The sequence below is a fragment of the Esox lucius genome, chromosome 25 (assembly GCF_011004845.1).
Source record: "Esox lucius isolate fEsoLuc1 chromosome 25, fEsoLuc1.pri, whole genome shotgun sequence".
NCBI lineage: Eukaryota > Metazoa > Chordata > Actinopteri > Esociformes > Esocidae > Esox > Esox lucius.
This window is the reverse complement of record NC_047593.1, coordinates 21,149,789-21,173,958: the sequence shown is the minus strand read 5'-3', so window position 1 is coordinate 21,173,958 and position 24,170 is coordinate 21,149,789. Positions and strand designations below refer to the sequence as shown.

The 24,170-nt window shown below is 41.6% G+C and overlaps 1 protein-coding gene across 1 annotated transcript; it reads right to left on the bottom strand.

The window, feature by feature from the left end:
* Positions 1-2,900: 2,900 nt before the first annotated feature.
* LOC105007865 (nuclear pore complex protein Nup58) lies at positions 2,901-9,245 on the bottom strand. The gene is made up of 7 exons (XM_020043753.3): positions 9,169-9,245; positions 6,901-6,957; positions 6,147-6,188; positions 4,175-4,611; positions 3,852-3,910; positions 3,571-3,701; positions 2,901-3,427 (listed from the first exon to the last, which is right to left on the bottom strand). Exons 2-7 carry the CDS (start codon positions 6,941-6,943, stop codon positions 3,321-3,323), a joined length of 819 nt encoding a protein of 272 aa, XP_019899312.2. The 5' UTR covers positions 6,944-6,957; positions 9,169-9,245; the 3' UTR covers positions 2,901-3,320.
* Between the last annotated feature and the right edge of the window lie 14,925 nt (positions 9,246-24,170).

The window sequence follows — 24,170 nt, the reverse complement described above, 5'->3', positions numbered from 1 at the left end:
AATCCAAATATGTGAAGTCGATATTACCGTAGAGATTATAATATTTGGTATTTTATTTTTGACAGCACATTTTTGTCATGCAAAATGCCTAATATATAGGCCTAAGCAACTAAGCATTACTAAAGTTTAGAGCACCACAAATAAAAAAAAAAGGTCTCTTGTTTCTAAAAAGTGAGCATTTTGGAGAGATGTGTGGTGGAATCCAACAGGCCGGCTCTGGTCAGGGTACATCCAAGTTAAAATACTCCAGCTCTACCGTCTAGTAGTCATGATACATTAAACATTTGATGTCAAGCAGTATATTTAGCGAGGCAAGTGTATGGGGTCAAAGGGCACAGTGCCCCAATGACTACACCATATGTTGACTTAATAAATGGCCTTGAATTCACATTCACTCAGGTTGTCAGGGGAACAAGACCGGTTTCCTGCCTTACTCAGAGCCACAACAATTTATGGTAGGTTTGTTCATTGACTCCTACAGAGTGTTTATATAACGCCTCCCAACACAATAGCCACAGCCCCAAGGAGGTTTTAGAATGCAAATTAGTGGAAAAACTGGCTTTTGTTTACCTGCACTCTACTGTCATCCCTTTTGTTTTACAGTCCAGTTGATCTTAAAGGGACATTACCTGCACCCTACTGTCATCCCTTTTGTTTTACAGTCCAGTTGATCTTAAAGGGACATTACCTGCACTCTACTGTCATCCCTTTTGTTTTAAAGTCCAGTTGATCTTAAAGGGACATTACCTGCACTCTACTGTCATCCCTTTTGTTTTACAGTCCAGTTGATCTTAAAGGGACATTACCTGCACTCTACTGTCATCCCTTTTGTTTTACAGTCCAGTTGATCTTAAAGGGACATTACCTGCACTGTACTGTCATCCCTTTTGTTTTACAGTCCAGTTGATCTTAAAGGGATATTACCTGCACTTCTATCCTAGTCAAATAATCAATTTCTAAGAGGGACATGGTCCAATGTGACCTCCTTGAGCTATATGTGCCACTATGGGTTTTCCCTAGGTTTCTAACAATGCATGTTTTTGGGAGGCATATTCTACACTCAGACAAATATAACATCAGTTACATGTAACATAGCCCTCTGAATACAGTCAATCTGACTTTCATAAAATGTATTTTTTCACCAAGGGAGCCAGCAATTACAACTCCATACCCTACCATTCAGAGCAAATGGGCCAGTCTCAACTCCATACCCTACCATGCAGAGCAAATGGGCCAGTCTCAACTCCATACCCAACCATGCAGAGCAAATGGGCCAGTCTCAACTCCATACCTTACCATGCAGAGGCAGTCTTAACTCCATTACTCTCTAAATATACCAATGTATACAGTGTGTCATATATCAAACACATTTCACTTGGTTGTCTTTACTTTGTTGGTTATATGAACAAGAAACTCAGATACTGTAGGCCATTTTGTTTTTGCACTTACAGTGAGCTGAACAGGGGAAATGGCAGCCAATCACAGAGGCCCCGAAGAAGTTTGTCTTATGGTTGAAAAAACAGCAAGCATAAAACATTTATAATAGGGTTAATTTGCTACATACTATTTAGTTGACATTGAAGTGATAAACATCTTTATTTTTTATGATTCAATAATACATTGAATGATTGACTAATCTGTGAGGTTGAGTTTAGCCAGCGTTGCCAGATAAGACAAATAATTGGGCTATTTTAAATGAGTTTGCGGTTTTTATGAGTTCGCAGGTGATTGTGCCTATATTGTCTGTGAATCTGGCAACCCTGGGTATAAAGTTGGTTTTTGTCAGCTCGTTTGCTATGGATCTGATCACTGGAAAATAAGAAAACAACATAAAAATGGAACGTATATATGTCTGCCACTCAGAGAAAAGTATAAAAATATAATGATATGTGCCCTTGAGAAACATCTTTAGTTAAATTGTTGAGCAGCAGAAGCAAATAAAATTGATAGATCTGACATTACAATGACAGGAGCAGCATCGTGGCTTAGAGAGAAATCTTTTAGTTGGGTAATCAGGTAGGGGAAATCAAAAAAGTTTCGCGCCCATAGGAGAGAAAGCTAAGCTCCGCCACTGCTGCAACTATTTATTATTTTGATCTGTTCCTCATATTATCCTGAATATATCCCTAAACCATTTGCCTAGTCTAGCTGCTGCAGAGAGATGTAGATATTTAAATAAATTGGATACTGATGCTCTGAATTCCTGCTGCCACTTCTTTACCATTTCTGGACAAACGTCCCCACCAAGTGGCCCAGGCAGTGTTTTCATATCCAGATCTTTTCTTACCTCACTTAATCTCCAGGTAATTTAATTCATTCATTATTCAGTCATTAATAGAAAACACAGATTGTTTGAAACTGCCAGCTATTAATTAGCGATCTATAGTGGCTACAAAGTAGCTAACACATTAGCTAGCCTACCCGGTGTGTTCATTCAACTCAGCTAACAAGTGAAAAATAAACCTTCACATCAGACCATTTTAGTTCATGTTCTTTTAACAGTCAGTGCCGAAACCATCATGCCATATACAAACCCGCTCTACGGCAGTGAGGAACCCGGGAGGAGAGGCTCTCAGACAGTTGGAGAACCTTAGGCTTCAGACCAAGATAATGTTTTGGGGAAAAATTATGAATATCTCTTAAAATGTTTATTTCAATACCTACCGAGGTATAGAAAATGCCTGTACAAATCCCCCACTTTACCACCTCCAAAACACACCTAGACCATCACATTGCCAAGTATTACGATGTGCCGTTCTCTTTCCGGTTTAACAAACAATAACCACAAAGACAGTGGAGAAAAACCGGAGGGGATGCCTTTAACCAGTAATGACGAGAGTCAAGATTTTCAGTGTTTCATAATTTATTAGATGTGAAAAAAATAAGATAAGTAGAAACCAGTGTTTTAAAACATTGATATATTGATATGATTTTCAGTGACATGCCCAAAATAAATATTTGTAAATATTATAAAGATCTTGGTGAATTTAAATGTAAATATGATTATGAAAGAGTGAATTATGATAATAGTAACTCAATATAAAAGGTAAACAAATGATACAACAGCATTTTGATGTCACACTTCGACACAGGAAATGTTTTCTAATGTCGAAATACTGTCACTCAACATTTTGTTATTGTTTTAAAAAAAATTCTATCACTTCATTAAGATTACTTTAAATATTCACATTTACTCTACCAGGATATTAGCTAGCCAGCATCTGTTTCATTAGCATTGCCAGGCTGTTGGTTAGCCAGCAGCAGTACCATTGACAATGGTAGGCTATTAGCTATCCATAGATGTACCATAAGCAGTGACCCTATAAATTGGCCAGCAGCTGTACCATAAGCAGTGCCAAAGTGACAGGAAAGGTCGCCAGAGAGAAGACACTTTGTCTGGGAGAATTTCCAGAACTTGTTGTTGAAACTGAAAGAAAGCAGGGAAAACAGAGAAACGGTTCATTAAATGAGAAACGTTAATTAATCTTTTCATGTTCCTGTTAAAGTGTTGATCTAGATATAAGCGTGATTATTGGGACACGGCAGTCCGCCTTGACACCGTATGCCTACCGGTGATGCTGCCAGGTACAATGTTCAGAGAGGTGTTACTGTTGGTGAAGGTTGCCTGGACGCTGGTGGTGCTGGGAACCACAGTGTTGTTGGCAAACAGCAGGGTCATGTCAGTGACTACAGATCCACTCCTGTTCGGAAGCAAAGAGAACATGGACAACCCTCATATCATCATCTTCAGGCTTCATTGAAAAATGTGTTCACATTGCCAGTGAAATAGACAGTAAAGAAAAATGAAATGAACAATGAACAATTCAGTCACTAAGAATTCAAACACTTACTTGAATGAGTTGACAAAAGAACGGATGAAGCCAGGGGTTTTGGAGAACACTTGGTTCACCTGCATTGAAAGATAAGCACATAAGTATTATATTCCATAGTTAGTTTGTTCCTTTTTTGATCTTGTACATTAATGCACATTCCTTTTGCTGCTCTATTTCGTTAAGAAAAAAAAATCTACGTTTAGAAAAAAAGAGCATATACTTTTATTTATTGTCCTGTATCAATACTTTTTCCTGTGTTTATTAAAACACATTTTAAACAAATAAATAGATTTTGACACCAACTCTGGTGTATTTTGCTGATAAGACCTCTGGATACTAACCTGCGAGACCACTGTGGCAGCCAGAGTCTGGAAAGCTGAGGAAGACGGGTTGGAGAGATCTGAGGTGAACAGCTGGTTGAGACTGAACCGAAGATTCAGGGTCCCTTGACTAGGAGGGTTAGTTGCTGGTGTGGTTGTTGCAGCTGACGTAGGAGTGGCAGTTGCGGCAGGAGTGCCTGTTGTGGCATTTGTGGCAGTTGCTGCACTAGTGGCTGTTGCGGCAGGAGTGACTGTTGCGGCAGGAGCGGCAGTAACGGCAGTTGCGGCAGGAGCGGAGGTAGCTGCAGCAGCTGCAGGAGCGGCAGTAGCTGCAGTAGCGGCAGGAGCGGCAGTTGCGGCAGTTGCGGCAGGAGCGGCGGTTGCGGCAGGAGCGGCGGTTGCGGCGGTAGCGGCAGGAGCGGCAGTTGCGCCAGTTGCGAAAGTTGCATTAGGAGCGGCTGGTGTGGCAGTCACAGCAATTGTTGGGGGAAAGGGTAGAAAATGAATGGTTACGGCATTCTGTAGGCGGTAGGTATGAATTTGTAACAAGTTATCTTACCTGGTGACACAATCATAACATTTTAATGAGCCAAAGATGAGACATTTCTGGTTTGTAATGTTGTTATGTGATTGTGCTCATGGTGTGTTTATGGGTCGGTGCTGCTGTTCCATTGACATGTAGTGACAGAGGTGGATGTGATGTGGTTATGTCATACACACTAATGCTGTAGCTGCAGACGATGAAACAAGATGTGTTCATATGTTGACTCTGTGTGGTCACACAATGTAGTATCAATGGGTTTTATGGGAAATTGTTGCTTTTGGGAAACTTGACAAATGATCTATTTGACATTTCAGGTACACGACAAAGACGAATTTCTGTAGTTGATAAGTTGATGTAATGGATTGGGTTGTTGTTGTTTTTGTTGTTGTAGGTATTTTGATATAATGGATTACATAGTAGCAGTATGTAGTGTTGGCCATACGAGGCTTCAATACTGTTCTTCTAGCAACAGAATATTATGCTAGCACTGCAACTCAGCTCAACTCATTTTCTTTTTCTAAATAAAAGCATTCATTGAAATATATATGGCAATATAGTTATCAATCTAGTTTGTACATTTTATGTTTAATGTCCGTTCCAATATTGTCAGTGTCTGTTGTTTTTTACATGCAATATAGTTAACAATATAGTAGTATACATATCAATGATGGCTTTTATTGTGATAAAGAAAATCTGAGTGCTGCCAGCATAATATACTGCTGCTTAAATAATGCTAATGAAACTTAGTTTGGCAATCAGTAGTAGTAGGTATGTTGAATATGGATTATGTAGTAGGCATGTTGATATAATGGATAATATAGTAGGTATTTTGATATAAAGGATTATGTTGTAGTAGTAGTGGGTATGTAGAAATAATGGATTATGTTGTAGTTGTAGTAGGCATGTTGATATAATGTATTATGCTGTAGTAGTAGCAGGTATGTTGATATAATGGATTATGTAGTAGTAGTTGTAGGTATGTTGATATAATGGATTATGTAGTAGTAGTTGTAGGTATGTTGATATAATGTATTATGTAGTAGGCTTGTTGATATAATGGATTATATGGTAGTAGTAGTGAGTATGTTGAAGTAATGGATTATGTTGTAGTAGTAGTAGGCATGTTGATATAATGGATAATGTTGTAGTAGTTGTAGGTATGTTGATATAATATATTATGTAGTAGGCATGTAGATATAATGTAGTATGTGGTAGTAGTAGTGAGTATGTTGAAGAAATTGATTTTGTTGTAGTAGTAGTAGGCATGTTGATATAATGGATTGTGTGGTAGTAGTATTAGTAGGCATGTTGATATAATGGATTGTGTGGTAGTAGTATTAGTAGGTATGTTGATATAATGGATTGTGTGGTAGTAGTATTAGTAGGTATGTTGATATAATGGATTGTGTTGTAGTAGTCAGTATGTTGTTGCATGTAAAGGAACATTACCTATTGTTGACATATTTTGGGCTGATGCTGTCCCCAATAGTCCTGTTAGAAAATTATTTAGGAAAATATCAGACCAGAATACATTCCAGTACATCATAATCTATATCCACCATACATAGATACAGAACCAAGATCCACCTGTCAGTCATCAGTCTTATTTCACCATCCTGATACAGAACCAAGATCCACCTGTCAGTCATCAGTGTTATTTCACCATCCTGATACAGAACCAAGATCCACCTCTCAGTCATCAGTCTTATTTCACCATCCTGATACAGAACCAAGATCCACCTGTCAGTCATCAGTCTTATTTCACCATCCTGATACAGAACCAAGATCCACCTGGCTGTCAGTCATAAGTCTTATTTCACCATCCTGATGCAGAACCAAGATCCACCTGTCAGTCATCAGTCTTATTTCACCATCCTGATACAGAACCAAGATCCACCTGGCTGTCAGTCATAAGTGTTATTTCACCATCTTGATACAGAACCAAGATCCACCTGTCAGTCATCAGTCTTATTTCAACATCCTGATACAGAACCAAGATCCACCTGTCAGTCATCAGTCTAATTTCACAATCCTGATACAGAACCAAGATCCACCTGTCAGTCATCAGTCTAATTTCACCATACTTAGATATTACACTATTTATTACTGACATTCTGTGATGGAGATGTACTTCTGGTCCCACGTGTAAAAAAAAAATAAGCATCACACACACACACACACACACACACACAGTGAGTATTACCTGCCAGCATCAGTAGAATCATTAGATGTTTCATTTCCTCCATGTCTTCTTAGGATCCTGTTGAGATGTACAACATCAGCCCATGTATATCTACAACATCCGTCCATGTATGTCTACAACATCCGTCCAGGTATGTGTACAAAATCAGTCCATATATGTGTACAACATCAGTCCATGTTTGTCTACAACATCAGTCCATGTTTGTGTACAACATCAGTCCATGTATGTCTACAACATCCGTACATGTATGTCTACAACATCCGTACATGTATGTCTACAACATCCGTCCATATATGTGTGCAACATCAGTCCAAGTATGTCTACAACATCCAACCATGTATGTCTACAACATCCGTACATGTATGTCTACAACATCCGTCCAAGTATGTCTACAACATCCAACCATGTATGTCTACAACATCCAACCATGTATGTCTACAACATCCGTACATGTATGTGTAATCATCCAGAGAAGATACATTGAGTGTTTAGTTGGTGGGAACTGTAGAACTGTTATTTTGACAGAGGTTGGTGTTGTGAGATGGCAGGGGGCCCCTGGTTTGAGAATCGCTAGAGGCTTGCCACTAAAGCCCCTGAATAAATTAGATGTCATTTACCACACTGCCATTCACTTGGCCACCAAATGCCCTTTTCAATACTGAAAATGTGACCTTTACAGCTTTAACGACCCCCATCTCTCCAGATAAGCAGGTTTGGGCTCCATTCCATTTTAATTCAAGTCAATTTGCAATCCACTCATTATTTCTTATGAATAATTTTTTCTGTTGGTTATTTTTATTTTATTTAAATGGCATTTATTTTTCCCCACTATGTGAATAACTAACAATGACAAACAATACAACTAAATTGTAATTGTGAAAAGTAATATTTCAAGGGCAATGAACACTATTCTTCACTGTTTTCAAATAAACCCAGAATACCAACATTTTGTTTGAGAATTAACCCAGAATACCAACATATTTGTTTGAAAATTAACCCTGAATTAACCCCAGAATACTGAAAAACATGTTTTAGAATTAACTCAGAATACTGAAAAACCTGTTTTAGAATTAACTCAGAATACTGAAAAACCTGTTTTAGAATTAACTCAGAATACTGAAAAACCAGTTTTAGAATTAACTCAGAATACTGAAAAACCTGTTTTCAAAATAATCCTAAATGCGTCAGCCTTTCATCAGGGACATTCTGGCTTAAACTAGTGAGTTTCTTTCTGTAGTAACGGAATGTAATGACGAGTGTTGAATGATTAGGCAAAGTTTCTATACATGGCTTTGTCATTTTGAATGTGTCATGGTGCTCTTTCCTGGCTCGCTGTTGCATGTTTCAGTTGATTCTCTCTGATAATGTGCAACTAAGCAAAATGCTGCACTACTAAATAATTGATACCACTAAATAAACCCTGTCTTTAAAATGCACCCATTTCATCAGGAAGTACGTTTCAATTAGTATTTAGTACCTCTCTATATTATTATTTACTGTACACAAAGATAAACAAGCCAATCTTCAGGCTTCATTGAACATTGACAGTTGTTGTTGTTTTTGTTTAATTCAAATAGACAAATACTAAGTGGGAGGGCCATTCACTACTTTTAAAAGTTTGGGTAAATACATGGCCAAGACTAATGAATGACTGCAAAAACCTTTTTCAAACCATGATGTATTTTGTGTTCCATTAGCTAGACAAGCCTTGATGTCCCAATATGCTGGACTAACCTTGAGTTATATCTCCATTGTCAAAACCAACCAGTGGGTTGAATGCTGAATAAGGGGACCACAATGTAATGCTTTCTTTTATCCAGTTATCCAGAAGGCTTTATGTTATTAATGATTTATTTATTATCCATCTTAATTTGATGAAATTTCATTAGCTGTTTTAGAAATTACTCAACGTTTTTTTGGCAGGATTTTATCCAGACCACATTATAAACTGCCTGTGTAACCAAAGACTTCATGGAACAGCTAGATAGCATTTACATGGACAACCAAATTATTATTACTTTCTTCATTCATTGGTATTTTGATCAATTCAGTCAGTGCAGAAAAATGTGGCGTGAAAAAGCTAATTTGATTGGTAAAATAACATTCTATTTTTTTGTCAGCCAAACTCTGACTTTGACCAATCACATAAGATCTTGTCACATAGGATTTGTTTTTTCAGACCTGGAATTACAATGTCTTAAAAAATTATTAATTTGAAATTGAAACAATTATACAAAAACCATCAAATACAACTGAGCTGCTTCTTACCTGAGAATAAATATTTCCTATGTCCAAGATGTTGTGTCAGCCAGGAGCTACAGTACATGTAGGCCACTCAAATGAGGACTGATGCTTAAATAACTTTGAGAACTAAAGTAGACAAGGGGATGGTGAAAAGGGGCGTTCTAACCCGCGGGACTTGTTTGTCAATCTTGGCTTTTGAAAAGTTGATTCACCTGTTTCAGGTGCCTTGTCACATACTTGAGCCATGGCTCTAAGGAGGGGTTAGGAGAGTTGGGTGGGGGGATGCAAACGAGGCATCCTGAAAACATCCTTGGAATTTTAAGCATCTGTTTATTTAGCTTTCTCTAAGGGATTTCTTCACGAATCTCTCCAGACTATACATTTCATGCATGGTCCTAGCCCTCGCTTACAAAGTGAATTATTCCTTGGCTCCGCTGAAAGCATCAGAGGACTGATACACCTCACAGACGGAAACCAGATCAAGCTTGGGGGTGTTAGATGATGGAATTACAGTTCCACATGTACACTCCCTCAGACCTTCAGCTTCCACTGTAGATGCTCCTAAAAGACTCTCCCTTTCCTTGGTGAAAGCCTCTCAGAATCCATCCGTAGCTAGAATTCCCACGAAAGTGTTAGTACAATGAGTGGGTTGAGGGGATCTTCCAGAAATCCAGGTCCTTGTTCAGTTAAATAACCAGTTGCAAAAATCATCAAATAGTTTGTGTAATTATGAACCTCTGTTTAAACAACATGCAATGATGACACAAAAACATTTAGGACCAATCAATGTTTGTTCACAATCAAAAGAGCTCTGATACTCATTACAAATATCACACAATAATAGTAAATGCGGATGGCATGTTTCTGCCCTCATTGTCTTACTGTCCTTCAGGACCCCCATCACACAGTTATTTCTCTAATATCAACATATGAGAAGCACTTCATTTTAATACAAATCTTAGATTTTACCTTATAAAACTACATTGTTTTTCTGTCCCCTATCAAAAAGAGTTGAGGTCTCACATGAAAATTTGGGAAGGCTCATTAAAAAGATAGATCATTTCTACTAAATATCTACATAACTAAATATCATAGACAATTTTAAAATATAAAAATCACACTGGGCTCTAAGAAACAAAGAGTATGATTTCAAATCTATTTACAGTACATCCATCACAGTTCACATCTACAGAATAAAGGACATTCTTCTTCTTGCTCCACCCTCATTTTCTTTTTAGGTTTTTTATGTCAGTTCTTGTAACCCTGTATGAAACTCTCCAAATACATCTCTGTGGAACCTCTATTATAATTGTCCCTCATACATCTCAAAGCCCTTTTTGTGATTTGTAGTGTGGACCCAGAGGCTATAGCTCTTTCACTCCTGGTTTCTGTTGATATTGAAACCAACAGGTGTCTGTGTGTTAACCAACATTGTTCTGTGTGTGATAAGTAATTGTTCTGTGTGTGTGTGTGTTAAGTCAATGTTCTGTGTGTGTTAAGTCATTGTTCTGTGTGTGATAAGTCATTGTTCTGTGTGTGTGTGTGTTAAGTCATTGTTCTGTGTGTGTGTGTGATAAGTAATTGTTCTGTGTGTGTGTGTGTTAAGTAATTTTTCTGTGTGTGTGTGTTAAGTCATTGTTCTGTGTGTTTTAAGTCATTGTTCCGTGTGTGGGTTAAGTCATTGTTCCGTGTGTGGGTTAAGTCATTGTTCTGTGTGTGTGTGTTTTAAGTCATTGTTCTGTGTGTGTGTGTGTTAAGTCATTGTTCCGTGTGTGGGTTAAGTCATTGTTCCGTGTGTGGGTTAAGTCATTGTTCCGTGTGTGGGTTAAGTCATTGTTCTGTGTGTGATAAGTCATTGTTCTGTGTGTGTGTGTATGTGTGTTAAGTCATTGTTCTGTGTGTTTGTGTGTTAAGTCATTGTTCTGCTTGTGTGTGTGTGTGTGTTTAGTCTCCTGTCTCTAATATTGAGCATGTCTCTAGAGCCCTGCATCTCCTTTCAGCGTTGCCTGGTTTCCTGAATGTCGTGTGATGTGACATTCTGCCTTACAGGACGACAAATGTATAGCGTGTTGGTAGCCAGTTTATAATCACAATAAGGCACCTGAGATGGAAGGACTACACCTCATCACTCTGCATTGTGTCATACATAAAGAATGACACTTAACTCACTTCCCCATCTCACATTCTGACACGGAAAGATCATCCAGGGGCATGTGGAGGTTGAATGATGGGAGAAAAGAGGCTGGAATTCAGAGACTGCAAGAAGACACCGGAATTTGGACTCTGGTCGACCAGTGAGACACGTTTCGCTACTCTCACACTGCAAACTGGAACAGCAGCATGGCCAGGTGGGTTGGGACAGCCAGGGGGATGCCCAGGGCATGAACCTCCTGGAGGAGAGGGGGTATGGAACCAGGGCATGGACCTCCTGGAGGAGAGGGGGTATGGAACCAAGGCATGGACCTCCTGGAGGAGAGGGGAGGGGGTACGGAACCAGGTCATGGACCTCCTGGAGGAGAGGGGGTATGGAACCAGGGCATGGACCTCCTGGAGGAGAGGTTATAACCCATTAATCTGAACGGTGAGTATTTGTTTCACTGAACATTATGAAATGTTGTTACACATAGAAATATGAGTACAATGAAACGTATCGCCTCTTCATTATAATGAAAAGTAATGCCTTTTAGTTTTGCATCACTTTGAATGCAGAACTGAAGAAACTCACTTTGCTAGACTGTTGAATAATTCTTTCAAGCTTCTTGCAGGATTCACCATCCTACACAGCTTCCCAGGAGGGGGGGGTCTTAGATTACCAATCTAATACTGAGACTTCCATTGAGGTGGGGGTCTTAGATTACCAATCTAATACTGAGACTTCCATTGAGGTGGGGGTCTTAGATTACCAATCTAATACTGAGACTTCCATTGAGGTGGGGGTCTTAGATTACCAATCTAATACTGAGACTTCCATTGAGGTGGGGGTCTTAGATTACCAATCTAATACTGAGACTTCCCAGGAGGTGGGGGTCTTAGATTACCAATCTAATACTGAGACTTCCATTGAGGTGGGGGTCTTAGATTACCAATCTAATACTGAGACTTCCCAGGAGGTGGGGGTCTTAGATTACCAATCTAATACTGAGACTTCCATTGAGGTGGGGGTGTTAGATTACCAATCTAATACTGAGGCTTCCCTTGAGGTGGAACTATTTTTTTTACTATTTTCTTAGATGGCACAAGTCTTCTGCATAAAACTGTAAACAGAGTACCTGTATTTTTACATTCTCTCTCTCTCTGTATGCACCACCTGAAGTAGAATTCAACTTCAGAAGGAACATAACCATCATAACTTCATCATAGCTTTTTCGAGAAATTTCGGATGACTTTACCTTTTGAGGCAATTATCTACAAGAAAGTGGTGTGGTGCCCCAGGGGGTGGAAGGTGTGTGTGTGTGTCAGTAAAAGGAGGATAGATTGGGCAAGGAAACATCCAGTTGTCTGGTGTCTCTTTACGTCTCTGTATCTCATTACACTGAAACCATTGAGAACAACAGTCAGAGAGGAATGCAGACCCACCTCTCAGCCAGCAACATTTTATACACTGTTTTACCTGCTATTCTCATTTACCACTGTTTTACCTGCTATTCTCATTTACTACTGTTTTACCTGCTATTCTCATTTACTACTGTTTTACCTGCTATTCTCATTTACTACTGTTTTACCTGCTATTCTCATTTACAACTGTTTCACCTGCTAAATGAGAATAGCAGGTAAAACAGTATTAAGTGAGAATAGCAGGTAAAACAGTATTAAGTGAGAATAGCAGGTAAAACAGTATTAAGTGAGAATAGCAGGTAAAACAGTAGTAGGTGAGAATAGCAGGTAAAACAGTAGTAGGTGAGAATAGCAGGTAAAACAGTAGTAGGTGAGAATAGCAGGTAAAACAGTAGTAGGTGAGAATAGCAGGTAAAACAGTAGTAGGTGAGAATAGCAGGTAAAACAGTATTAAGTGAGAATAGCAGGTAAAACAGTATTAAGTGAGAATAGCAGGTAAAACAGTAGTAAGTGAGAATAGCAGGTAAAACAGTATTAAGTGAGAATAGCAGGTAAAACAGTAGTAGGTGAGAATAGCAGGTAAAACAGTAGTAGGTGAGAATAGCAGGTAAAACAGTATTAAGTGAGAATAGCAGGTAAAACAGTAGTAAATGAGAATAGCAGGTAAAACAGTAGTAAGTGAGAATAGCAGGTAAAACAGTATTAAGTGAGAATAGCAGGTAAAACAGTAGTAGGTGAGAATAGCAGGTAAAACAGTAGTAAATGAGAATAGCAGGTAAAACAGTAGTAAATGAGAATAGCAGGTAAAACAGTAGTAAATGAGAATAGCAGGTAAAACAGTAGTAGGTGAGAATAGCAGGTAAAACAGTAGTAAGTGAGAATAGCAGGTAAAACAGTAGTAGGTGAGAATAGCAGGTAAAACAGTATTAAGTGAGAATAGCAGGTAAAACAGTAGTAAGTGAGAATAGCAGGTAAAACAGTAGTAAATGAGAATAGCAGGTAAAACAGTAGTAAATGAGAATAGCAGGTAAAACAGTAGTAGGTGAGAATAGCAGGTAAAACAGTATTAAGTGAGAATAGCAGGTAAAACAGTAGTAAGTGAGAATAGCAGGTAAAACAGTAGTAAATGAGAATAGCAGGTAAAACAGTAGTAGGTGAGAATAGCAGGTAAAACAGTAGTAGGTGAGAATAGCAGGTAAAACAGTAGTAAATGAGAATAGCAGGTAAAACAGTGGTAAATGAAGCCCACGGCCAAGGCAACAAAGGAGTGACTCAAGAAGAAGCACATTAAGGTCCTGGAGTGGCCTAGCCAGTCTCCAGATCTTAATCCCATAGAAAATCTGTGGAGGGAGCGGAAGGTTTGAGTTGCTAAACAATAGCCTCGAAACCTTAATGACTTGGAGAAGATCTGCAAAGAGGAATGGGAAAGAATCCCTCCTGAGATGTGTCCAAACCTGGTGGCCAAATACAAGAAACGTCTGTTGTGGAAATTTCTTATACAATGTATTCTGACTGTATAAAGGAGTGAGTCCCACTGTTAAGATAGGTACAGGAATGTGTGGGACCTGGTATTTGCATAGGGGGCATCTATTGTCTGTCCAGATGCAGATCAATGGGTTTTAGGACAGGATAGGAGAAGATACAACAGGGGGCAGTAAGGTCAGTTGGCCCCTTTGGGTAAACACTACAGGAAGGATAAGGTGGGGGAAGATAGCATTTGACGTGTGTGATAGAACAAAGGGAAAGGTGTTTGATTGACATGAAACAGATGGCAGCATCTTGCCACACCCCTTCTTCCTATGTAATAAATACTGTCGAAATGATGTTTTTATTTAGAAATTATCCACCGTTACTTTGTAACCTGTATACTTTCTCCTTGCAAGCAAGATTAAAACCGTTTATTGCGTAATTGATTTCTCTTGTCTTACCTACCATTTTCATAGAATTATTTGGATTTTAGAAATTGCCATCACACGTCAGATCGCTATAGATTTTTTTTTTGTTATTCTGTGTCTTATTGTTCAAATAAATCTACCCTTAAAATTATAGACTGATCATTTTTTGTCAGAGGGCAAACATACAATATCAGCAGGGGATCAAATGGACTCCACTAGACCTCTGAAGGTGTGCTGTGGTATCTGGCACCAAGACATTAGCAGCAGATCCTATAAGTCCTGTAAGTTGCGAGGTGGGGCCTCCATGGATCGGACCTGTTTGTCCAGCACATTCCACCAATTCTCGATTGGATTGAGACCTGGGGAATTTGGAGGCCAAGTCAACACCTTGAACTCGTTGTTGTGTTCCTCAAACCATTCCTGAACCATTTTTGCTCTGTGGCAGGGTGCATTATCCTGCTGAAAGAGGCAAATGCCATCAGGGAATACTGTTGCCATGAAAGGGTGCACATGGTCTGCAACTATGCTCAGGTAGGTGGTACATGTCAAAGTAACATCTACATGAATGGCAGGACCCAAGGTTTCCCAGCAGAACATTGCCCAACACATCACACTGCCTCCGCCGGCTTGGCTTCTTCCCATAGTGCATCCTGGTACCATGTGTTCTCCAGGTAAACGACACACACACACCTGGTCATCCACATGATGTAAAAGTAAACGTGATTCATCAGACCAGGCCACCTTCTTCCATTGCACCATGGTCCAGTTCTGATGCTCACAGGGGTCAGCATGGGCACCCTGACTGGTCTGTGTCTACGCAGCCCCATACGCAACAAACTGATGCACTGTGTGTTCTGACACCTTTCTATCAGTACCAGCATTAACCTTTTCAGCACTTTGAACAACAGTAGCTCGTCTGTTGGATCGGACCACACGGACCAGCCTTCCCTCCCCATGTGCATCAATGACCATGACCCTGTCGCCGGTTCACCACTTTTCCTTCCTTGGACCACTTTTGATAGGTACTGACCACTGCAGACCGGGAACACCCCACAAGGACTGCTGTTTTGGAGATGCTCTGACCCAATCACCATCACAATTTGGCCCCTGTCAAAGTCGATCAGATCCTTACGCTTGCCTATTTTTCCTGCTTCTAACACATCAACTTGGAGGACAGAATGTTCACTTCCTGCATAATATATCCCACCCAATGACAGGTGCCATGATAACGAGATTATCAATGTTATTCACTTCACTTGTCAGGGGTAATAATGTTATGGCTGATCTGTGTATGTGTGTATGTATGAACTACACACTGACCCTGTTACTCCCTTCTGAACTACACACTGACCCTGTTACTCCCTTCTGAACTACACACTGACCCTGTTACTCCCTTCTGAACTACACACTGACCCTGTTACTCCCTTCTGAACTACACACTGACCCTGTTACTCCCTTCTGAACTACACACTGACCCTGTTACTCCCTTCTGAACTACACACTGACCCTGTTACTCCCTTCTGAACTACACACTGACCCTGTTACTCCCTTCTGAACTACACACTGACCCTGTTACTCCCTTCTGAACTACACACTGACCCTGTTACTCCCTTCTGAACTACACACTGACCCTGTTACTCCCTTCTGAAACACATGTTGTCCCTGCTACTCCTTGTAAATGACCAGAACACATCTGTAATTAATGTTTAAAGATAATATTTTGAACAAAAGATTATCTGGAAAATTGTGCCTGAGATATTCCTCGTTTAAACTTTCTCACTGGTACGTCTGTCAGTTTGCATTGACTTGTAATCTTCTCATAGTGGGCACTCAGTACTGTCCCCAACCCTAAACCACCATGGACTAGCTGGTACTACACCAGTCAGTACTATCCCCAACCCTAAACCACCATGGACTAGCTGGTACTACACCAGTCAGTACTATCCCCAACCCTAAACCACCATGGACTAGCTGGTACTACACCAGTCAGTACTATCCCCAACCCTAAACCACCATGGACTAGCTGGTACTACACCAGTCAGTACTATCCCCAACCCTAAACCACCATGGACTAGCTGGTACTACACCAGTCAGTACTATCCCCAACCCTAAACCACCATGGACTAGCTGGTACTACACCAGTCAGTACTATCCCCAACCCTAAACCACCATGGACTAGCTGGTACTACACCAGTCAGTACTATCCCCAACCCTAAACCACCATGGACTAGCTGGTACTACACCAGTCAGTACTATCCCCAACCCTAAACCACCATGGACTAGCTGGTACTACACCAGTCAGTACTATCCCCAACCCTAAACCACCATGGACTAGCTGGTACTACACCAGTCAGTACTATCCCCAACCCTAAACCACCATGGACTAGCTGGTACTACAAATTTTTTTTAATATTACAGTTATCGACTACACCGGAATAGAGCGCGACAGCCCAGGCTAGTACTATACCGCTCTTGTTCGGTTAGGGAAGGAAACAGGCTAGTACTATACCGCTCTTGTTCGGTTAGGGAAGGAAACAGGCTAGTACTATACCGCTCTTGTTCGGTTAGGGAAGGAAACAGGCTAGTACTATACCGCTCTTGTTCGGTTAGGGAAGGAAACAGGCTAGTACTATACCGCTCTTGTTCGGTTAGGGAAGGAAACAGGCTAGTACTATACCGCTCTTGTTCGGTTAGGGAAGGAAACAGGCTAGTACTATACCTCTCTTGTTCGGTTAGGGAAGGAAACAGGCTAGTACTATACCTCTCTTGTTCGGTTAGGGAAGGAAACAGGCTAGTACTATACCGCTCTTGTTCGGTTAGGGAAGGAAACAGGCTAGTACTATACCGCTCTTGTTCGGTTAGGGAAGGAAACAGGCTAGTACTATACCGCTCTTGTTCGGTTAGGGAAGGAAACAGGCTAGTACTATACCTCTCTTGTTCGGTTAGGGAAGGAAACAGGCTAGTACTATACCGCTCTTGTTCGGTTAGGGAAGGAAACAGGCTAGTACTATACCGCTCTTGTTCGGTTAGGGAAGGAAACAGGCTAGTACTATACCTCTCTTGTTCGGTTAGGGAAGGAAACAGGCTAGTACTATACCGCTCTTGTTCGGTTAGGGAAGGAAACTGGCTAGTACTATACCGCTCTTGTTCGGTTAGGGAAGGAAACAGGCTAGTACTATACCTCTCTTGTTCGGTTAGGGAAGGAAACAGGCTAGTACTATACCTCTCTTGTTCGGTTAGGGAAGGAAACAGGCTAGTACTATACCGCTCTTGTTCGGTTAGGGAAGGAAACAGGCTAGTACTATACCGCTCTTGTTCGGTTAGGGAAGGAAACAGGCTAGTACTATACCGCTCTTGTTCGGTTAGGGAAGGAAACAGGCTAGTACTATACCTCTCTTGTTCGGTTAGGGAAGGAAACAGGCTAGTACTATACCGCTCTTGTTCGGTTAGGGAAGGAAACAGGCTAGTACTATACCGCTCTTGTTCGGTTAGGGAAGGAAACAGGCTAGTACTATACCTCTCTTGTTCGGTTAGGGAAGGAAACAGGCTAGTACTATACCGCTCTTGTTCGGTTAGGGAAGGAAACAGGCTAGTACTATACCGCTCTTGTTCGGTTAGGGAAGGAAACAGGCTAGTACTATACCTCTCTTGTTCGGTTAGGGAAGGAAACAGGCTAGTACTATACAGCTCTTGTTCGGTTAGGGAAGGAAACAGGCTAGTACTATACCGCTCTTGTTCGGTTAGGGAAGGAAACAGGCTAGTACTATACCGCTCTTGTTCGGTTAGGGAAGGAAACAGGCTAGTACTATACCGCTCTTGTTCGGTTAGGGAAGGAAACAGGCTAGTACTATACCGCTCTTGTTCGGTTAGGGAAGGAAACAGGCTAGTACTATACCTCTCTTGTTCGGTTAGGGAAGGAAACAGGCTAGTACTATACCGCTCTTGTTCGGTTAGGGAAGGAAACAGGCTAGTACTATACCGCTCTTGTTCGGTTAGGGAAGGAAACAGGCTAGTACTATACCGCTCTTGTTCGGTTAGGGAAGGAAACAGGCTAGTACTATACCGCTCTTGTTCGGTTAGGGAAGGAAACAGGCTAGTACTATACCTCTCTTGTTCGGTTAGGGAAGGAAACAGGCTAGTACTATACCTCTCTTGTTCGGTTAGGGAAGGAAACAGGCTAGTACTATACCTCTCTTGTTCGGTTAGGGAAGGAAACAGGCTAGTACTATACCTCTCTTGTTCGGTTAGGGAAGGAAACAGGCTAGTACTATACCTCTCTTGTTCGGTTAGGGAAGGAAACAGGCTAGTACTATACCTCTCTTGTTCGGTTAGGGAAGGAAACAGGCTAGTACTATACCGCTCTTGTTCGGTTAGGGAAGGAAACAGGCTAGTACTATACCGCTCTTGTTTGGTTAGGGAAGGAAACAGGCTAGTACTATACCGCTCTTGTTCGGTTAGGGAAGGAAACAGGCTAGTACTATACAGCTCTTGTTCGGTTAGGGAAGGAAACAGGCTAGTACTATACCGCTCTTGTTCGGTTAGGGAAGGAAACAGGCTAGTACTATACCTCTCTTGTTCGGTTAGGGAAGGAAACAGGCTAGTACTATACCGCTCTTGTTCGGTTAGGGAAGGAAACAGGCTAGTACTATACCTCTCTTGTTCGGTTAGGGAAGGAAACAGGCTAGTACTATACCGCTCTTGTTCGGTTAGGGAAGGAAACAGGCTAGTACTATACCGCTCTTGTTCGGTTAGGGAAGGAAACAGGCTAGTACTATACAGCTCTTGTTCGGTTAGGGAAGGAAACAGGCTAGTACTATACCGCTCTTGTTCGGTTAGGGAAGGAAACAGGCTAGTACTATACCGCTCTTGTTCGGTTAGGGAAGGAAACAGGCTAGTACTATACCGCTCTTGTTCGGTTAGGGAAGGAAACAGGCTAGTACTATACCGCTCTTGTTCGGTTAGGGAAGGAAACAGGCTAGTACTATACCGCTCTTGTTCGGTTAGGGAAGGACACAGGCTAGTACTATACCGCTCTTGTTCGGTTAGGGAAGGAAACAGGCTAGTACTATACCTCTCTTGTTCGGTTAGGGAAGGAAACAGGCTAGTACTATACCGCTCTTGTTCGGTTAGGGAAGGAAACAGGCTAGTACTATACCTCTCTTGTTCGGTTAGGGAAGGAAACAGGCTAGTACTATACCTCTCTTGTTCGGTTAGGGAAGGAAACAGGCTAGTACTATACCTCTCTTGTTCGGTTAGGGAAGGAAACAGGCTAGTACTATACCTCTCTTGTTCGGTTAGGGAAGGAAACAGGCTAGTACTATACCTCTCTTGTTCGGTTAGGGAAGGAAACAGGCTAGTACTATACCTCTCTTGTTCGGTTAGGGAAGGAAACAGGCTAGTACTATACCGCTCTTGTTCGGTTAGGGAAGGAAACAGGCTAGTACTATACCGCTCTTGTTCGGTTAGGGAAGGAAACAGGCTAGTACTATACCGCTCTTGTTCGGTTAGGGAAGGAAACAGGCTAGTACTATACCGCTCTTGTTCGGTTAGGGAAGGAAACAGGCTAGTACTATACCGCTCTTGTTCGGTTAGGGAAGGAAACAGGCTAGTACTATACCGCTCTTGTTCGGTTAGGGAAGGAAACAGGCTAGTACTATACCGCTCTTGTTCGGTTAGGGAAGGAAACAGGCTAGTACTATACCGCTCTTGTTCGGTTAGGGAAGGAAACAGGCTAGTACTATACCTCTCTTGTTCGGTTAGGGAAGGAAACAGGCTAGTACTATACAGCTCTTGTTCGGTTAGGGAAGGAAACAGGCTAGTACTATACCGCTCTTGTTCGGTTAGGGAAGGAAACAGGCTAGTACTATACCTCTCTTGTTCGGTTAGGGAAGGAAACAGGCTAGTACTATACCGCTCTTGTTCGGTTAGGGAAGGAAACAGGCTAGTACTATACCTCTCTTGTTCGGTTAGGGAAGGAAACAGGCTAGTACTATACCGCTCTTGTTCGGTTAGGGAAGGAAACAGGCTAGTACTATACCGCTCTTGTTCGGTTAGGGAAGGAAACAGGCTAGTACTATACAGCTCTTGTTCGGTTAGGGAAGGAAACAGGCTAGTACTATACCGCTCTTGTTCGGTTAGGGAAGGAAACAGGCTAGTACTATACCGCTCTTGTTCGGTTAGGGAAGGAAACAGGCTAGTACTATACCGCTCTTGTTCGGTTAGGGAAGGAAACAGGCTAGTACTATACCGCTCTTGTTCGGTTAGGGAAGGAAACAGGCTAGTACTATACCGCTCTTGTTTGGTTAGGGAAGACAATGAAACAAGTTGTGTTGTTTAAATTCAGTCTTGGAAACGTTTGAGGCAAGATTCTACAGTGCCTCTTTAAGACGGGAAGCAGACTATAAATATAATTTGGATGTTATAAAATATCACTACACATTATATATTGAGAAATTACACAGACGCTTCCTAGTCTGTGGTTGCCTGTTGAGCTCCAACTGTCTCATGCAAAGTGTGGATCGCCCTTCGTCATGTTAATAATTTTTAGGGGTTCTTGGCCCAAAGTGAATAGGCTATGAAACGACATGTCTTTCAGAGATGATCGGTCTGACGGTGGCGCTATAATCAACAAATGCATGGGGCTCCACAGGAAATAAATGAAGATCCAAGGGGAAGCAATGTGTGTCTGACCTGGAGGTCTGAAACTTGGTCAAACTTATGTTATAATAATAACATAACAATGTTATTATTATTGTTTTTATTATTACTTTTTCTACCTTTACAGTTTTTTGGGAGGATTGTTATACTGCAACCAGCTTAGTGTATGGGTTCAGACCTTTGGCAGGAAGACCTCAATAACGTTTTGAGATGATCGGCCTGATGGTGGCGCTATAATCAATAAATGCATGGGGCTCCATACGAAATTAATGGAAGTCAATGGGGAATGAATGGGGGCTAATGGAGAATAAATCGGAGTCAATGGTGATTGAATGGGAGTCAAAGAGGAATGAATGGAAGTCAATAGGGAATGAATGGAGGTCAGTGGTCAATGAATGGGAGTCAGTGGTGATTCACTTGGAGTCTATGGGGGATGCATATCTGTCAATTGAGAATAAATAGAGGTCAATGGGGAGTGAATGGAAGTCAATGTTCGTTCAGTGGGAGACTATGGGGAACCCATACAAGTCAATGGGGAATGAATCGGAGGCAATAGGGAATTCATTGGGGTCTATGGGGAATGCATGGGAGTCAATGGGGAATGTCTGTCTGTTGTCTGGAATGTCTGTTTTTTATGTGTTGAATCCAAAAACATTTTGTTTCTGTACCAGTTTACAAGAACTAATGTAGCAGGACAAGAGAATTAGGTTCACCACTAGATGGCACTATAAGCCTACTCCATATCTGTAGAAATGTAAAGAAACAACCACCATCACAACACCCAAAAAAGTGAGTCCAAACATGAATCTGTCCTTTCTCTGTGTGCCCTAATCCGAAAGTCTAATTTTCAATGATTGGAGGTTTTGTATTGGATTTTGTCTTCTTTTTATTTACAAGTATTTTTGAATGCTGAAAGCTGATAGCTGTGGTGTATGTAAGCAATTAGGCACAAGTTGGTGTGGTGTATGGGCAATATACCATGGTTAAGAGCTGGTCTTAGGCACGATGCATTGCAGAGTGCCTGGACACGACGCTTAGCCATGGTGTATTGGCAACATATCATAGAACCCAGAGATTTTTGCTCAGCAAAATAGAGTGGTAATGTCATGCCCATGTTATATGGTCTGTGGGTAGGATGCACATACAGTTCTGAAACATGACACCTGATCCTGACGTTTATTGAGTTGTTTATCCTGCAGATTCCAACGAACAACATAAAGCAAACAATATCCTAGCGTAAGTGTTGTCGTTAATAATTAAATAAATATACTTTTAATAATGAATGTATAGGTTACTAATGTTAATAAATGCTTTTTCCTATTTTGGTTGCTATAGATGCGACATGGTCGTTCATTTGATTATTTCTATATAGAACTTTAGAACAAATGGCCGTAATGATGAGTCGCATCTGTAGCAACATAAAATGTCACTATAGACATTTACAGTAATTTACACTAGCAATTTGCTCTTGTTGTTGTTTGGGTACTGTGCAATAAGTGGGATGAACATTTGTCCTGTACATTACCTTGGAAAAGTTAACTTTGCGAGGCCTCGTCCATTATTCCAAGGTAATGTAGGCCTACATAACGTTAGTGTTAACCCCTTATGTGTATAGTCCAATATATGTCTCATCTCTCATCTCATCTTCATCCGCTTATCCGGTATCGGGTCGCGGGGGAAGCAGCTCCAGCAGGGGACCCCAAACTTCCCTTTCCCGAGCCACATTTGCCAGCTCTGACTGGGGGATCCCGAGGCGTTCCCAGGCCAGTGTCGAAATATAATCCCTCCACCTAGTCCTGGGCCTACCCCGAGGTCTCCTCCCAGCTGGACGTGCCTGGAACACCTCCCTAGGGAGACGTCCTGGGGGCATCCTTACCAGATGCCCGAACCACCTCAACTGGCTCCTTTCGACACAAAGCCTCAACTGGCTCTACTCCGAGTTCCTCACGGATGGCTGAGATTCTCACCCTATCCCTAAGGGAAAAGCCAGCCACCCTTCTGAGAAAACCCATTTCAGCCGCTTGTACCCGCAATCTTGTTCTTTCGGTCATGACCCAACCTTCATGACCATAGGTGAGGGTAGGAACGAAAATTGACCGGTATATCGAGAGATTTGCCTTCTGGCTCAGCTCTCTTTTTGTCACTACGGTGTGGTAAAGCGAATGCAATGTAATTCGTTGAGAACAAAATGATGTAACAGCAGTCAATGGAAACAAAATAATCAACTGATTGAGGGAACCCAGGGCCCTCTGCACCAATGGAACCGAGGGCCCTCTGCACCAGCATAAGGTCTGACGATCAATCTGAGGATTTCATCCTGGTACCTAACAGCGGTCAGGGTACCGTTGGCTAGCACGTGGAGGTCTGTGCGACCCTCCAAGGATATGTCTCCACAGACCAAACACTGACCCATCGCCAAACCGGTCATACTGGATGATGTTGCAGGCAGCATAACGTTCATCACAGCGTTTCCAGACTCTTTCACGTCTGTCACATGTGCTCAGTGTGAACCTGCTCTCATCTGTGAACAGAACAGGATGGAAATGACAGGCCTGCCAATTCTGGTGTTCTCTGGCGAATGCCACCCTCATGGACTTTGACAGTTTGGTCAGTAACATGCACACCATCAACCTGCTGGACGTAATTTTTAAGGGCTCTGGCAGTGCTCCTCCTGTTCCTCCTCACACAAAGGAGCAGATTCCGGTCCTGCTGCTGGGTTGATTCTCTTCTATGGCCCTGTCTGGCTCTCCTTGTGTAACGGCCCGTCTCCTGGTATCTCCTCCATGCTCTTGAGACTGTACTGGGAGACACAGCAAACCTTCTTGTGACGGCACGTATGGATGTGCCATCCTGGAGGAGCTGGACTACCTGTGCAACCTGAATGGGCTGCAGGTACCGCCTCATGCTACCAGTAGTGAC

Coding starts and splice junctions, on each gene's coding strand:
- LOC105007865 (XM_020043753.3), bottom strand. CDS start 6,943: ATGGAGGAAATGAAACATCTAATGATTCTACTGATGCTGGCAG. Junction 6,189..6,900: donor GATTCTACTGATGCTGGCAG/GTAATACTCACT, acceptor ATTTTCTAACAG/GACTATTGGGGACAGCATCA. Junction 3,911..4,174: donor CTGCCACAGTGGTCTCGCAG/GTTAGTATCCAG, acceptor CTTTCAATGCAG/GTGAACCAAGTGTTCTCCAA.